Source organism: Uloborus diversus, unplaced genomic scaffold, assembly GCF_026930045.1.
Source record: "Uloborus diversus isolate 005 unplaced genomic scaffold, Udiv.v.3.1 scaffold_17, whole genome shotgun sequence".
In the NCBI taxonomy this organism is placed as follows: domain Eukaryota; kingdom Metazoa; phylum Arthropoda; class Arachnida; order Araneae; family Uloboridae; genus Uloborus; species Uloborus diversus.
The window spans coordinates 1,828,075-1,844,995 of record NW_026558318.1 but is presented as its reverse complement, the minus strand read 5'-3'; the positions used below and the strand labels follow the sequence as shown (position 1 = coordinate 1,844,995).

The window sequence follows — 16,921 nt, the reverse complement described above, 5'->3', positions numbered from 1 at the left end:
GAAAGAAACATGTCCGTTATTTAAGGAACTTCAACGGGGTGTCAATGCCCCCCCCCCACCATGACTTTGAAAAACCAATGCTTTCAAGTAAAAGTGGAAGTGTTTTTTGTTACTTTTCGACAAAATTTGCATGAAGTGCAAGCAGTTTGTGTCTCCCCTCCCCCTCCTTTAAAAATATTCCAAACGACGGAACTGGAGATAGATCTAGAAAATATTTTATTTAAATTAATAATGATATAGATCGATTGATACCGCCACGAAACTTATTTAAGCAGCCGCCGAAGGCGGCAACACTGGCGTAAAAAGGCAGATGAAAATATTGATATATAGAGAAAAACATTGATTAATGCCGCGCTAAATTGTCTATGCAGCCGCCGAAGGCGGCAACTCTGGCGTAAAAAGGCGGACCAGCTGGTCGCCGAAGGCGGCTAGTTAGAAATAAAATTAATGTAAAAAAGGATGGGAACCACTGAGTTAAAGTGTAGCCTACCTACTTTTACTGGAACGGAACCCAGACGGGCGTTAGAAATAAAATTACGCAAGCTTGCCTGAGTGAGACACGGGCATGTGCAAATTTGCCTATAGCTTTTGTCCGTGTCAAACACTAACATATGCTTTAAGTGCTTGAATTTTTCTTAAAGAATATTTTACACATTTTAGTTTTTGTAAAACGAATTTCTGACAATTTTTGTGTTGATTAGTTTTTGACTTTGTGCGTGCAGCGCGTCAGCATTGCATTTGCGACGAAATATATTATATGAATCCTGCTTTCTTGTGGGGGTGGGGCACAAATGAGGGGGGAGGGGACAGGGTACAGTACCGGGTTCATTTTGTTGTGTTTTAAGCTCCTTGGGGGGCGGGGGTCTTATTAGTACTAATGACTTCCGTCCGAAGGGTTCGAAATGAACATTAGCATTTTAGACAGTGTGCTATCGCCCATTGGGAGATAGCTACTCACGGTTGTATGCTGTATAATATCTTTATCCTCTCTGCACTTTTTTGAGCTATTTATGCATCTATTATATACATTTTTAGTATTTGCATCAATATTTTCAATGATGAAAATACTTTATTGTAGTATTAATCTGTTTTTCATATTTTTTTTTTTTAAACTTTTTTACCATTATTTGTTCTTGACTTACATTGTATAATCGTTTCAGTTTTGATCCTTTTGCTTTTGAATGTAATAAAACTTATTTATTTATTTTTCACTGAATCATTGTGTAAAAAAAATATTTATTAAAACTAAGAATAACTGAATTAGGTCGATGCTATTTTCCAGATGACTTTCAACTTGGCTCTGACTTAGGATTGTCAGGTTTTAACTCTCCTAGTATATTGCAAGGTTGGTCTCAAGGTCCTTTATCAGGAGTTCAAGGACACTCTCATTCAAGGTATGCATGGAAATTTAATTAGTAAACTAATCTTATCTATAGTGAATATTTCTTCACATGTATGAATAATTGAGGACTAATTTATCAAAAGGGAACATATTATTTTCCAAAATGTTCAGGACGTGAAAAAAAAAACGAATTAGGCTAACATTAATATAGTTTCATTTTATTTTCTGGGTACATAATTGAATACAAAAGCATAACAGACTATGTCCCAGAGTAAGAAATTTTTGGCGACAAAACTTAACGACCAAAAGACTGGCGATATATCGCCAAGTGTCCGCCAAATTATAACACCACTTGAGTTTACATTGAAATTAACAATGATTCCCCCCCCCCAAAAGGGACACCTTTTGGAGCATCCGAATGCAACCAAAAAGGAAGGTGCACAACTAGATCCCACTAAGAGTCTAAGTACAAAATTTCAACTTTCTAGGGCATCCCGTTCTTGAGTTATGCGACATACATACACACATACATACGTACATACAGACGTCACGAGAAAACTCGTTGTAATTAACTCGGGGATCGTCAAAATGGATATTTCGGGTGTCTGTACGTTTCTAGGCATATATCCACGTGTGGTCGGGTGGAAAAACAAACTCAACATTCATTCGGGGGCAGTGGCGTAGCTAGACCCGACTCTCGGGGTTACTTCTTATATATATATATATATATATATATATATATATATATATATATATAATATATATATATATATATATGTATAATCGCTTGGAATTTTTTCCTTTTCTTCTTTTTTTTTTCTTTCTCTTCTCTCTTCTTTTTCTCTTTTTTTTTTGAAACTAACTTTTCGGGGGTTTGTCCCCAAACCCCCTTAGCTACGCCCCTGTTCGGGGGTGAGCAACATGGAAATGAAGGCCGATTTTTGAGTGAACATTTTTTCTCGACTACAATACTTCCTTTTTTGTTAAAGGAAGTAAAAATCAACGCGATATCACTATTCAATTTTTGGATATGTGTCGTTTTGCTTGAAAAACGAGATGACGCAACGAAACTGAACGAAAAACTGATTGTTGGCAGCTCAATTTCACCCAAAACCTGTATAATCACCTCTTATCCTCGTATCAAAGAACTTGAGCCTAAAATTAGTGTATCAAGTGTCCATGAACCAAACCGAAGATGTGAAGTTTTGATCATCATAACTCCTTGAACTCCATTTCATAAAGTTCAAGTTTTCCCTAGCTTTTTACTTTGTAGGTGTTCATGATTATTACTCTTTCATAAAATGTAGGACGTAGTAGAATGAAACGAAGGTAAAATGTAATAAAAGCAAGAAGACTACTCCTGTGAATCTGATTTAAATATTTTATTTAAAAAATTGACTCAGAAAGGAGCTAATGTGTGCATCACATGACTTCCATTTACTCCAATTTAATGTCATATCCCCCATTACTGGCAATTTTAATGCGATTCAATAGTTTACTTTCTAAATATCACCAGCAGTGGCCAAATTGAACAAATTAAAAAAAAAAAAAATCCACCAAATTGGTCGCCAAGTTGGCGACAAAACAACTTGGCGACCAACAAAGTGGCGATATACCGCCAAGTGTCCGACAATTATAACACAACTTGAGTTTACATCGAAATTAACAATGATTTCCCCCCAAAAGGGGCAAAAGACTCCCTTAGAAACATCCGAATGCAACCAAAATGAAAGGTGCACAACTAGGTCGCACTAGGAGTCTACGTACTAAGTTTCAACTTTCTAGGACATACCGTTTTTGAGTTCTGCGAGATACATACACACATACATACGTACATACGGACGTCACGAGAAAACTCGTTGTAATTAACTCGGGGGTCGTCGAAATGGATATTTCGGGTGTCTGTAGGTTCCTAGGCATATATCCACGTGTGGTCGGGTCGAAAAAAAAACTCAACATTCATTCGGGGGGTGAGAAAAATTGAAATTAAGGCCGATTTTTGAGTGAAATTTTTTTCGCGAATACAATACTTCCTTTTTTTTTATAAAAGGAAGTAAAAAAGTCTTCAGTTGTTCACATGTGCTCCTAGAGGGCACATGAGAACAGGCCTCGAGTACATACAAACACGGGTAAATGCAGGGGAAGCATCCTATTTTAAAGGAAAATTCTTCAACATGAAACATATACCTAAATAACAAATACGTTGAAGGGTTTGTAACCTATACTGCATCAGTTTCGATTGTACAGTTATTGTTTCACTAAGAAGATATTTTTCCCCAGTTTTTTTTTTTTTTTTTTTTAAATGGGGTTGCTTTAAATTGCTATAACTCAAAATATTCTTGATCAATTTTCAATTTTTTTAATATAAATTACGCACAAATATCTGAGCTTTAATTTTTATTCGGCGATTTTAAAACGCCGACTGCGCACTGTCAAATTCTGAAGTCTCATAGCCTGTTCTGATTACTGAACAGACTAGACAAAAACTTATATGATTACATATTACAAAGTATTCTTTTTTTTTAATGTAAGGGTTACTCTATAATTATTTCGCGTTTAAGCTTCATACATTGTTTGATAATGTATTTTAAAATGTTTTTGAACTTTAGTTTTTAATTAAATGAAAATATTTTGTGTCTTTTTATTTCCTGTAAGTATTATTTAACACTAAATTATGAATCAAAAATATTTAGTAACAAAAAAATTTAAAAAATCAAAATGTTAAATATTTATTTATTTATGTTTATTAATATTAATTATAATTGACAATAAACTGATTATCCTCATATAAATAATAGCACATGATGGAGTAACCCGCGTGTTTCAACAATGAAACTAGCGCTACGGCGTGACAATTTTGATAATATGTTTTTGGTAATGTTTAACATGCAGGGAAAGGCTTTATTGTGACAAAATTGAACACGATCCGGTAACTTAAGTCTTTTACTTGTAAGACATTCATTTTAGGAAAACGAAGAAACCAAAACAATTAGTCGGACCTCCATATATCGAACTTCCACATATCGAAATTTTCTATGTATCGCAATCCCAGCAAACTTCTATGTTCATTACATAGAAATATTGTTTCTATATGTCGAAGAAATCTCTATATATCGAAAAAAAATCGAGACATTCGTAGATTTTTTTCCATTTTAGACTGTTTGTCATATGAAAAATGAAGGTTAGGGGAGAAAATTATGTTCACTAAAGGTTGTTACGAAACTCTCCTGTCCTTGTGCTTTATTTGTGTAAATACAGACCTCCATATATCGAACTTCCACTTATCGAAATTTTCTATACATCGAAACCTCAGCAATTTTTTTTTTCATTACATAAAAAAATTGTTTCTATGTTTCGAAAAAATCTCTACATATCGAATTTTTTTTCGAGACATTCGTAGATTTATTTTCCTCTTTAGACTGTTAGTCTCATGAAAAATAAAGGTTAGAGGAGAAATTTATGTTCACTAAAGATTGCTACGAAACTCATAAGGAATCTGGGGTTGAGGAGTGTGTAGATAGGTCGTTGTTCCGCTCTGTAGTTCTTCAATTTCCTCAATTTTTTTTTTTAAGTCTTAGTTGCACTGTAGTTTCAAGCTATCCCTTTTGTCTGTTGGTTATCATTCCTAGTCTTTTTAGCTTCAGTAAAAATCATTCAAGTTAAGTAGATTGATTTTTCTCTCGATTACATTGTCAAAACGAAACTCTCCTAACGTTGCGGATCAAGTTGAATTGCCGAAGAATGAAGATGTATGAAGGAGCAAAAATGTAATTTCTGTTAATTTTTTAATTATTAATTTTCATTTAAAGGGTCTACGGACCCTTAACTTTCAAAATTTTCGATTTTTTGAAAAAAATATATGTTATGTATAGTTTAATTCTGAACAATTTGATACCTTATTAATTACCATTCGTCAAAAACTTTTCAAGTTATCGTAAAAATGCGTAAACTTTCTACATAGAGATTTATGTTAACAGCAGCTGTTTAAACCTCTTTTTCTCAGGTGCTGGATTCTTCGGTTTTCTCGTTTCGCGCGCATATCTCAGAAAGTTTCTTATATATTTCCGTAAAACTTTTAATGTATGTTTATCTGGTTTATATTTATTAAAGCTAAATTTATTTATTTTTTAAAATTATTTATTTAATTTTTTTAATTTTTATAAGTTAATATTGAAAATTTCCAAAATTTTGGGCAAAAATATTTTTTTTAAAAAATATTAACTTTCATTTTTAGTTGAAATTTAGGGGGGAAAGTTTTCGCATTTTTACGATAACTTGAAAAGTTTTTGGCGTAAGGTAATTAATAAGGTATCAAATTGTTCAGAACTAAACTATGCATAACATATATTTTTTCCAGAAAATCAAAAATTTTGAAGGTTAAAGGTCCTTAGACCCCTCAATCCGATGCTCTTATAAATTATAAATAGGATTTCATACACGAAAATTATCTTGAATTTTAATCTTTTAGGAGATTTTTATGATAAAATGAGATCGTTTCCACATATCGAAATTTCTATACATCGAACTTTTTTCCGGCAATTTGCTACTTTGATATATGGAGGTCCGACTGTACCTCTATCTACTGGAGTTGTGCTTTAATTCATTGGTATTAGAATTAAAATTTCAACTGTCAAACTATCACCAAACAGGCAATTGCTTCGTTCAAATATAGAAACAATTTTCACCCATCATACCATGACGGGCGATTTTCTAATAGGAAAATAATAATTATAAATATTTACACACTTTTTAACACTTACAATATCCTACACTAATATTACTATTAAGGGGGTCTGAGACACATATTGAAATTTTTTTTATTATATATACTTTAGAGTTTTTAAATTTTTTGCACTGATTCACCATTTATTTAATAAGCAAAATCATATCATAAATATGAAAAAAAAAATTTTATTTAAATTTAATTAGTTTTTTTTAAAAAAATGGGGTTGCTTTAAATTGCTATAACTCAAAATATTCTTGATCAATTTTCAATTTTTTTAAAATAAATTACGCACAAATATCTGAGCTTTAATTTTTATTCGGCGATTTTAAAAACATTGATTCAATAAAAAATAAAAAATATTTGAAGAAAAATTTCGAAAAATTCAAAAATACTTTTTTTTGAAAAAAATCATAATTTTTGCAGTAAACGTTTTTTTTTTTTTTTTTTTCAAATTCGCCGAATAAAAATTAAAGTAAACTGTTTGAAAAAGATATGCTCCAAGTTTCATTACTTTATCGGTTCCTGACTTATAAGAGTTTGAATGCAAGAAATCGGGAAAAATGGCATCATGGAGAAAAACGCGTTTAAAGTTTTAAAGTTAAGTACACATTAGTTAGGTACATGAAACAAATATAATTATATCTTTTTTTCTATTTAAGATAGAAACAAGATTCAAACGTCCTTTTAAGCAGAAAAAAACGGAGTAATTTTTCATATGGCAGTTAATGTAGGGAAATGTCAAGTGCTACACTTAGGTCATGGAAATAAGCGTATGAGATATAGTTTACAGGGTTCAGTCATAAATCAGGCAGAAAATGTTATGGATCTGGGTGTCTTTATAAATCAGGACTTCAAGTTTAGTCAACAGTGCAGTATTGCTAGTAACAAAGCCAACAAAATGCTTGGGTTCATCAAGAGATCTATTTCAAACAAATCTAAGAAAGTTCTTCTGCCTTTATATAGGAGTTTAGTAAGACCTCATTTGGAGTATGCTGTTCAGTTTTGGTCGCCTTATCTGAAGAAAGATATTTTGTATTGGAAAGGGTTCAAAGAAGGGTAACTAAATTAGTAAGGGGACTCTCAGATTTAGATTATGATACCAGACTTAATAGGCTTAACATGTATAGCCTGGAGCAAAGGAGAGTCAGAGGGGACATGATTCAGTTATTTAAATTTATCAAAATGAAAGATGTAAATGGATTAAATTTTTGCAGGAAAGCAGGACGAGGGGTCATTGTTTTAAGCTATTTAAATCTCAGGCTAACTTGGAAATCAGGAAAAACTACTACTTTAGCAGGGTCGTGGGCACTTGGAATAGCTTACCGGAAGAGGCGGTAATGAGCAAGGGGTGGATAGCTTTAAGAGGGCCATTGATCTTCATTGGGGACTAATTAATTGACTAGGACCAGCCTAGCTGGGCCCAGAGCCTGTTGCTGGTCGTCACATTTGTATTTGTATTTGTATATGATAAAAAAAATTGCAAAATTTGACGATTTTTGTGTCCCGGACCCCCTTAAGGAGAGCGCCTATGAAAACTGTTCACTTGTGCACTTTGAAGTTGTGCCCCATCGTCTACTTTAGAGCTAATTCGCAAAAATAAAGAATTTTTAATTAAAAAAATTTAAACATTGTCATATAAATTTACTTGAATGTTCATACAATGGTTCGTAATAGTTAGATTTAGATTAGCAGTTAGTTTAAAAAATGTTATCACGTGAAGAAGACAGTGATATTTTTTTTTCACGCCTGCAAAAACAAAGAAGTTGCCACCACGGAAACATGAAATGGCTCATTGCTCTAAATGTTTGTCCAAGAGGTACAACTGCTACTGTCCTTAATTGAGAATGTTTCCAAATTTTTTGCTTGAAGCGACTTTAGTAAAACATACCATGTTCATATGTGCCCCGTGTTCACATGAGCCCTCTTTTCCCCTATGTATCTCGCATAACTCAAAAAAGGTATGCCGTTGAATGTTGAAAATTGGTACGTAGACTCCTAGTAGGGTCTAGTTGTGCACCTCCCGTTTTGGTTGCAATCGGATGTTCCAAAAGTGGTCTTTTAGAACATTTTTGGGGGAAAATCAGTGATGTTACGATTTGGCGAACACTTGGCGATATATCGCCAAGCTTTTGGTGGCCAAATTTTGTCGCTAACTTGGCGATATAACGCCAGGTGAACTACTAATTTGGCGAAAAGAATTATTTTAATGCACATATAAACCTTTTTTTTTTAGTGTCTTTTCATTAAATTAGTGAATTGAATGTCATACTTACATGAAAAAAAAAAAAATTAATATTAACATCAACTTTTTTTTTACTGTGTTTTCATTAAATTAGTGAATTGAATGTTATGCTTGACCTTATTAAAAAAACATCCGGAAATGAAGACACTGTGGTGTGGAAGGATAGCGCGTTATGCTGACAATAAGTAGGGTGCAAGTTCAAATCCGGGCAGCGGTCAGAAAGCCAAAAATTAAGTTAAACACATTAAATGCCAGTTAAATTTTTAAAAATATTTTACAACGTAGAAGCGTAAATTTTAATTTATTATTATTTTTTTTAATTAATTAATTTATTTATTTGCTTTATTACGCATTGCTTTGTAACTTCCTTAATACCTCATCTTCATCGTTTTTACTTCCTTTTACATAGTAAAGGAAGTATTGTATTTGCGAAAAAAAAATTCCCTCAAATTTCGGCATAATTTTCCATTTTATTCATCCCCGAATAAATGTTGAGGGTTCTTTCGACCCTATCACACGTGCATATATGCCTAAGAACGTATGGAAGCGCAAAATATAATTTTTGACCAACCCCGAGTGAATTACCACGAGTCTTCTCGTGACGTCTGTATGTGCGTGGGTAGGTACGCATGTACGTGTCTCGCATTGCTCAAAAAAGGTAAGTCCTTCAAAGTTGAAATTTTGCATGTAGACCACTAGTGGTGTCTAATTGTGCAATCCCCTCTTGGTTGCATTCGAATGTCCGAAAAGTGATCTTTGGAAGAAAATCAGTGTTAATATCAATGCCCAACTCAAGTGATGTTACACTCTGGCGAACATTTGGTTTATATCGCCAAGCTTTTCGTCGCCATGTTGGCAATAAATTTGGCAAAAAAGATTTATATTTCGAATTAGGTTTAAATTTGGTGCTATTGTCGATATTTGGAGAGTTATTCATTGAATCACGTTAAAATTGTCGATATTGAGAAAAGTATCTCTGTTAAACGTTTCTTGCATTGGTTCGGGACGAACTAGGGGTTTAAGTATTTCCTTTCTTACTTCAAGGCACTATTATCATCACACATCAGCTCGTTTCTTTTGATAATTGTAAGAAAATATGAAAATGTTTAAAGTATTTCCTTGCTTACTCCAAGGCACTATTATCATCACACATCAGCTCGTTTCTCTTGATAATTGTAAGAAAATATGAAAATGTTTAAAGTATTTCCTTGCTTACTCCTAGGCACTATTATCATCACACATCAGCTCGTTTCTCTTGATAATTGTAAGAAAATATGAAAATGTTTAAAGTATTTCCTTGCTTACTCCAAGGCACTATTATCATCACACATCAGCTCGTTTCTCTTGATAATTGTAAGAAAATATGAAAATGTTTAAAGTATTTCCTTGCTTACTCCAAGGCACTATTATCATCACACATCAGCTCGTTTCTCTTGATAATTGTAAGAAAATATGAAAATGTTTAAAGTATTTCCTTGCTTACTACAAGGTACTATTATCATCACACATCAGCTCGTTTCTCTTGATAATTGTGAAAATATAAAATGTTTAAAGTATTTCCTTGCTTACTGCACTATTATCATCACACATCAACTCGTTTCTCTTGATAATTGTAAGAAAATATGAAAATGTTTAAAGTATTTCCTTGCTTACTCCAAGGCACTATTATCATCACACATCAGCTCGTTTCTCTTGATAATTGTAAGAAAATATGAAAATGTTTAAAGTATTTCCTTGCTTACTACAAGGTACTATTATCATCACACATCAGCTCGTTTCTCTTGATAATTGTAAGAAAATATGAAAATGTTTAAAGTATTTCCTTGCTTACTCCAAGGCACTATTATCATCACACATCAGCTCGTTTCTCTTGATAATTGTAAGAAAATATGAAAATGTTTAAAGTATTTCCTTGCTTACTACAAGGTACTATTATCATCACACATCAGCTCGTTTCTCTTGATAATTGTAAGAAAATATGAAAATGTTTAAAAGTATTTCCTTGCTTACTCCAACTTATTATCATCACATCAGCTCGTTTCTCTTGATAATTGTAAGAAAATACAGAAAATGTTTAAGTATTTCCTTGCTTACTACAAGGTACTATTATCATCACATCAGCTCGTTTCTCTTGATAATTGTGAAAATATGAAAATGTTTAAAGTATTTCCTTGCTTACTACAAGTACTATTATCATCACACATCAGCTCGTTTCTCTTGATAATTGTAAAATATGAAAATGTTTAAAGTATTTCCTTGCTTACTCCAAGGCACTTATCATCACACATCAGCTCGTTTCTCTTGATAGTTGTAAGAAAATATGAAAATGTTTAAAGTATTTCCTTGCTTACTACAAGGTACTATTATCATCACACATCAGCTCGTTTCTCTTGATAATTGTAAGAAAATATGAAAATGTTTAAGTATTTCCTTGCTTACTCCAAAGGCACTATTATCATCACACATCAGCTCGTTTCTCTTGATAATTGTAAGAAAATATGAAAATGTTTAAAGTATTTCCTTGCTTACTCCAAGGCACTATTATCATCACACATCAGCTCGTTTCTCTTGATAATTGTAAGAAAATATGAAAATGTTTAAAGTATTTCCTTGCTTACTCCTAGGCACTATTATCATCACACATCAGCTCGTTTCTCTTGATAATTGTAAGAAAATATGAAAATGTTTAAAGTATTTCCTTGCTTACTCCAAGGCACTATTATCATCACACATCAGCTCGTTTCTCTTGATAATTGTAAGAAAATATGAAAATGTTTAAAGTATTTCCTTGCTTACTCCAAGGCACTATTATCATCACACATCAGCTCGTTTCTCTTGATAATTGTAAGAAAATATGAAAATGTTTAAAGTATTTCCTTGCTTACTCCAAGGCACTATTATCATCACACATCAGCTCGTTTCCTCTTGATAATTGTAAGAAAATATGAAAATGTTTAAAGTATTTCCTTGCTTACTCCAAGACACTATTATCATCACACATCAGCTCGTTTCTCTTGATAATTGTAAGAAAATATGAAAATGTTTAAAGTATTTCCTTGCTTACTCCAAGGCACTATTATCATCACACATCAGCTCGTTTCTCTTGATAATTGTAAGAAAATATGAAAATGTTTAAAGTATTTCCTTGCTTACTCCAAGGCACTATTATCATCACACATCAGCTCGTTTCTCTTGATAATTGTAAGAAAATATGAAAATGTTTAAAGTATTTCCTTGCTTACTCCAAGGCACTATTATCATCACACATCAGCTCGTTTCTCTTGATAACTGTAAGAAAATATGAAAATGTTTAAAGTATTTCCTTGCTTACTCCAAGACACTATTATCATCACACATCCGCTCGTTTCTCTTGATAATTGTAAGAAAATATGAAACTGTTTAAAGTATTTCCTTGCTTACTACCAAGGCACTATTATCATCACACATCAGCTCGTTTCTCTTGATAATTGTAAGAAAATATGAAAATGTTTAAAGTATTTCCTTGCTTACTCCAAGACACTATTATCATCACACATCAGCTCGTTTCTCTTGATAATTGTAAGAAAATATGAAAATGTTTAAAGTATTTCCTTGCTTACTACCAAGGCACTATTATCATCACACATCAGCTCGTTTCTCTTGATAATTGTAAGAAAATATGAAACTGTTTAAAGTATTTCCTTGCTTACTCCAAGGCACTATTATCATCACACATCAGCTCGTTTCTCTTGATAATTGTAAGAAAATACGAAAATATTTTCGTACAATCATCAAGAGGAAAAAAGTTTCAAAAAGCAAGTCAATAAGCGAACATATTCAATAATAGCTAGGAACAATTACCGTTCTGATTATTATTTGTCAAAATGGAAGCTGTAATTTTTTAATAAATGAAAAAACGATTATTTGAAAGAGATGAGATTTACTCATTTTAGCAAATATTCGAAAAACATAGCTGGTTCTGCGAAGCTTTTTCAGTCAAGGGGTTACGGTACCTCAAAATTGATGAAACAATCAAAAAACATTTTATTGCTTATTTCAAAACTAAAAACTATTCTGAACCCAGGGAAAAAGTTTCATTGCTTTAGTTCAAATATTTAAAAAGTTATGAGTGGTTTTAGGCCACGCTCGCTTTGTGTTCTTATGCAAAAGAAAAACTTTAAACTGCTTTTACTCGATGATGGTATTTTTGTGTCTTCATGTCATTAGAATCCCTAAGGATTTTTTTTCCGTTAAAGATACCGCTTTAAAGTAATACTTTGTGCTATTGGGATAACATATTTGACAAAACTGTGCATTGGATAAGCATTTTATAAATGACTCAAATGTTTAGAGCATGTTAAGCCTTTAAAAACCAAATTTTTTTTTTTAAACTTTGATTTTTTACTTAATTAATTACAGAAAATTTTCTAATAAACTCATAAGCAAATGAATGCACAGATTTTTAGAGATGATTATAGTGATCGTTTAGCAAAAAAAAAAAATTAATTAGTGCAAAAATAAAAAAGCCTTAGGGATTTCAAAAAATTGAAATTTTCTTCAATTTTTTTTGAATTTTGTAAAAAAAGAGAGAGTAGACACTATTTTTAAATTTTGAAAATAAATTATTGATTAAGAAATAAGTATGCATGTTATGGTACCAAAAAAATATAAAATTTACTTAAATTTTAAAAAAATGTTGGAAAGGTACAGTGACCCCTTAATATTTTTGAGGGAGGTGGAAGGACCCACGCATGGCTAAAAGGAAGGCACTATGTAATAAATGGATATTTTTTTAGCAATTAGGACTGGGCCAAATTGTGTATTTTTTCAAATTATGTTTTAGATTGTTAAGCAATTTCTCAAGATGTTCTCTAAAGTGATTTATTGCTTCTGCCACATGACTATGAAACTGTTTTCTTTCCAGTCCCAGTTCAACTATCAGCAGTTTACCTCACTTATCAGTTAGCAGTGCCACTCCACCCCCATCATCATCTCCTCTTCCAATCAAAATCAAAAGTGAACCCATCTCTCCTCCTCGGGATAACTCTCTGAGTTTGCATCGGCCGCCATCAGTCCAAGGTCATTTGTCTCCTGGCCAGTCGCTGGCTCCATCGACATCATCCTCACCAGACCCAAACATGGACTACGACCCCCACATCAGCAAGAGGCCAAGGCTCACTGCAGATGGCTGGGCTACGTAATCCAAGAACTCAAAGAATGGACCATTCAGTGTATTTTGATGATTATTTACTGTAAAGGCATTTGACCCGCATCATTTTCATAGACTTTTATACTCGAACTATTTTCATAGTCAAACACTGGTGCAAATTTAGCTTTCGGAAAAGCCGAAAATACGTACATTAGGAGCAGTTTTTCTGTGAGAACTGATATCTTGGCTAGTGTCTTCAGCATTTTAGACTGAACATTTCATTCACGAGAAAGATCTGATAATTTTTATGATAGAAAAATCATATTTTTTGTTGGACGAACTATTCTTTTCTTCAAAATATTCAATGAACTGCATTGAAGAAGAGTATAAATATCTGTCTTGATAACTTTGTAATTACGAAAATGTTTATGTAAGAATTATTGTTAACTGTTTCTTAGTGATATTGCCATCAGCGTTATGTAGAAGAACTTTTGTATTATGAAATCTATGATTGTGTGAAATGATCTCGTGGTCATTTTGGCAACCAAAATTTTTCCATGTCATTAGTTGTATGAACGCCAGTGATGGGAAAAGGGAACATTCTGTACAGTTTTGTTCTGGAAATTTAAAGAGGAGTATTTATTTGAGTTTTAACTATTTCTATCAAAAGGATATATGTGTCTGCATATCACTTCCTGAAGAATTTCCAATGATGCAACTGCCTTCAAAAGCTCTAATAACTTCTGATTTTGTAATTAATGGTTTTACCGAAGCTGAAAGTTAGATTTCTTGTGCCCTGGTGAAAATAGCTTATGTGTTTTTTTTTTTTTGACTGGTTGAATTGTATTTTGCTGCTGGATCAGGCTAACTCATACACGAAAAATCAATACGCTAAATCTGAAGTATTTTAAGAAATATTATACTGAAAATTTAAATCGTCGTCATTAAATGATACTCTTTCAAATTTATAAACATGTGTGAAAATTGTAAAAGTTAAAAGTGAGGAAATTAGAATATTATGCTACTATAATTGAAAATAATATTACTTCTCAAATGAATTGCTCAATGATGCAATAGTTAAAATTTTTGTATCCATCCACTGAAGCCTAATTAATGTATCAAACAAAATTTTAAAGCATTTTTGTTCAAAATATACAGCACGATAAACTTAATCTTGATTATTTTGATTATGTGCGCTTTACACTAAAACATTAGGCAAAAGTACTTAGCATTTCCTCTTGAATGATAATTTGCTGATTTCGTTTCATCAGATTTAAATGTGAGGTTTACAAGCTTGGGCCAAAAATAAATTGTTGTATCTAAAATATCCGTAAAGTAGTTAGAACAACAATGTATACTTTGTTTTAGAAACATTTGGAACAAGATCTCATACACTTGTAAATGTTATAAGATATATGATATGATAAGAGCTTACTTTTCATATACTCCTTTTTCAAGATGCGTATCTTTGTAAACTTAATGTTTTCTGTTTATTTTGTTCTTAAAACACAATTTCCCTAAATATGTTTCCACCACTGATCCTTATCAATGTTTCGTTTCAAGTAAATAGAGAGATCACACTAGAAATACATTCCCATACCAACTGCTTCTTTGAAGAATCGACTCAGCTTATGTATTAAGCCCATTTTGACCATCATTAAATTTCACCAATATGTTTTACCTGGAATGACCATAGACATTTCTACCATCAGGTAATAGAACCAGCTGGATCTGTAATATTCAAACACACCTATATTCATTTGAAGAATAATCTTTGTTTTTAGTTGAGAAATCTCCACGTTGTGATGTCGGTTAGTAATTCAATATGATTGCGGATTGCTTCAGGTGAAAACCAATATCATTTATTGCTGAAAACGTTCGCATTTGTGTCTGTTTTTAAAGCAAATTCGCTTTAAATGTGTGTTATTTAAATATAAGTATCCTGTCCTTTTATAGTATATAATCATGCTCCCATAGTGTGCTTCCCTATGAAATGATGTAAAAAAAGCCTGTGTATTCCTCTCTGTGGAATGTTGCTTGTTTTGTGGCCAGTAGAATTAATATGTGTCTAGTTTCCATAAACAAAAAGCAACTGTTATCCGTTTTCCATATACAATACGTTATTGACGAATAATTAGATTGTGTACAAGAATCTGATTAGTCTGTAAAGATTTCAAAACCTGCTGGTTAGAAATACATGTCCAGAAACCATTAAAAAATAGTTTTTAGCCATAGAAACATTAGATTTTCTAAAGAATAGCACGTGTACAAAAAAAGTTTTAAAAGTCAGAAAATTAGATGGAGGTAAGTATAGTTTTACTATGCCTAGAAGGCAAAATCCAGATCTGATGGCTGTCCAAGATCTCTTGCTATAGATGTGACAATCATGGTCGTTGAATGCTACTTTTTGAAATACATTCTGCCTTTCTGGTATTCACTGATCCTGCAGTGTTAGATGTCATGCACTATGTCTTGATACAAGAAAAATTTTGAGAAATCAGTGCCTACAACTTTTGCACAAGTAGTTAGCACATAGACTTTATAAAAAGTTTGGAATACTAAATTCGATATGAAACAGCCAAAAGATTTATTTTAAATTGTTTTTGCCCTTTAAAAATATGTTTGTTTTATGAAAATTAGAAAATATTGTATTTAAATTGAAGAAAACTGAAGAAAATATTAAAGTGTATATTTAATGCTGGATATATTCTGAATAGAAATTTATTCACTGTCTCTACAAAGGTACACAACATTTTGGACAGCAGTTACGTAAATTAACCTATGACAACACACAATAAGGTTTTAATTGAGACGCCTTAATGATAACGTAAGCGTACCAGTGGTGTAGCCATGGGGGGATAGGGGGGTCTGAACCCCCCCCCCCCCTATGAGCTCCAAAAAGTCATTTTCAGTCAAACCTGTAGGGTTCTGTTTATGAGCTAAAATATTTTTATTTAATATAATATCTTTTATGACGGTAAAAAGCTTATGTCTTCCTGTTTTGCGCAACATTTTTTCTCCTGGCTTTCTTTCTTATGCTTATGACAGCAGTATTGATCAAGGTATTTTCAAAGGAGAAATTCGTTTATAATGTCCTTTGTTGTTTAATTGATAAACAGTTATATATATATATATATATATATATATATATATATATATATATATATATATATATATATATATATATAATAAAATTGAGGGCATGGCTTTACTTCAGAAAAAATTAACCCCCTCCCAAGGATTTTTTCTCGCTACGCCACTGAAACTTACTGCAATTGAAAGGTGAATGTTGATTAAAAAATTCTTACTGTGTGTGGTAAGCAATATTTTCAAGGTCTTAAGAAACTTGCACAAAATAGAAAGGGGAAAAAAAGAAATGCAGCATATACACTACCCAATGAAGACCCAACAAAACATTTTAAGAAAAATTGAAATATGTTCTCAATTTCTTTTTTTATGCATATGTGTATGCGACATACAAAA

At 32.2% G+C, this 16,921-nt stretch overlaps 1 protein-coding gene across 1 annotated transcript in view; it reads left to right on the top strand.

Annotated features, from left to right (window-relative positions):
- LOC129233099 (myocyte-specific enhancer factor 2-like) overlaps positions 1–16,135 on the top strand; it is a 150,891-nt gene extending 134,756 nt beyond the window's left edge. Inside the window, exons 9-10 of the mRNA XM_054867159.1 lie at positions 1,283–1,394; positions 13,214–16,135. Coding sequence (XP_054723134.1) covers positions 1,283–1,394; positions 13,214–13,490 — 389 coding nt within the window. The 3' untranslated portion in view covers positions 13,491–16,135. The remainder of the gene's footprint in view (positions 1–1,282; positions 1,395–13,213) is intronic.
- Positions 16,136–16,921: the final 786 nt, after the last annotated feature.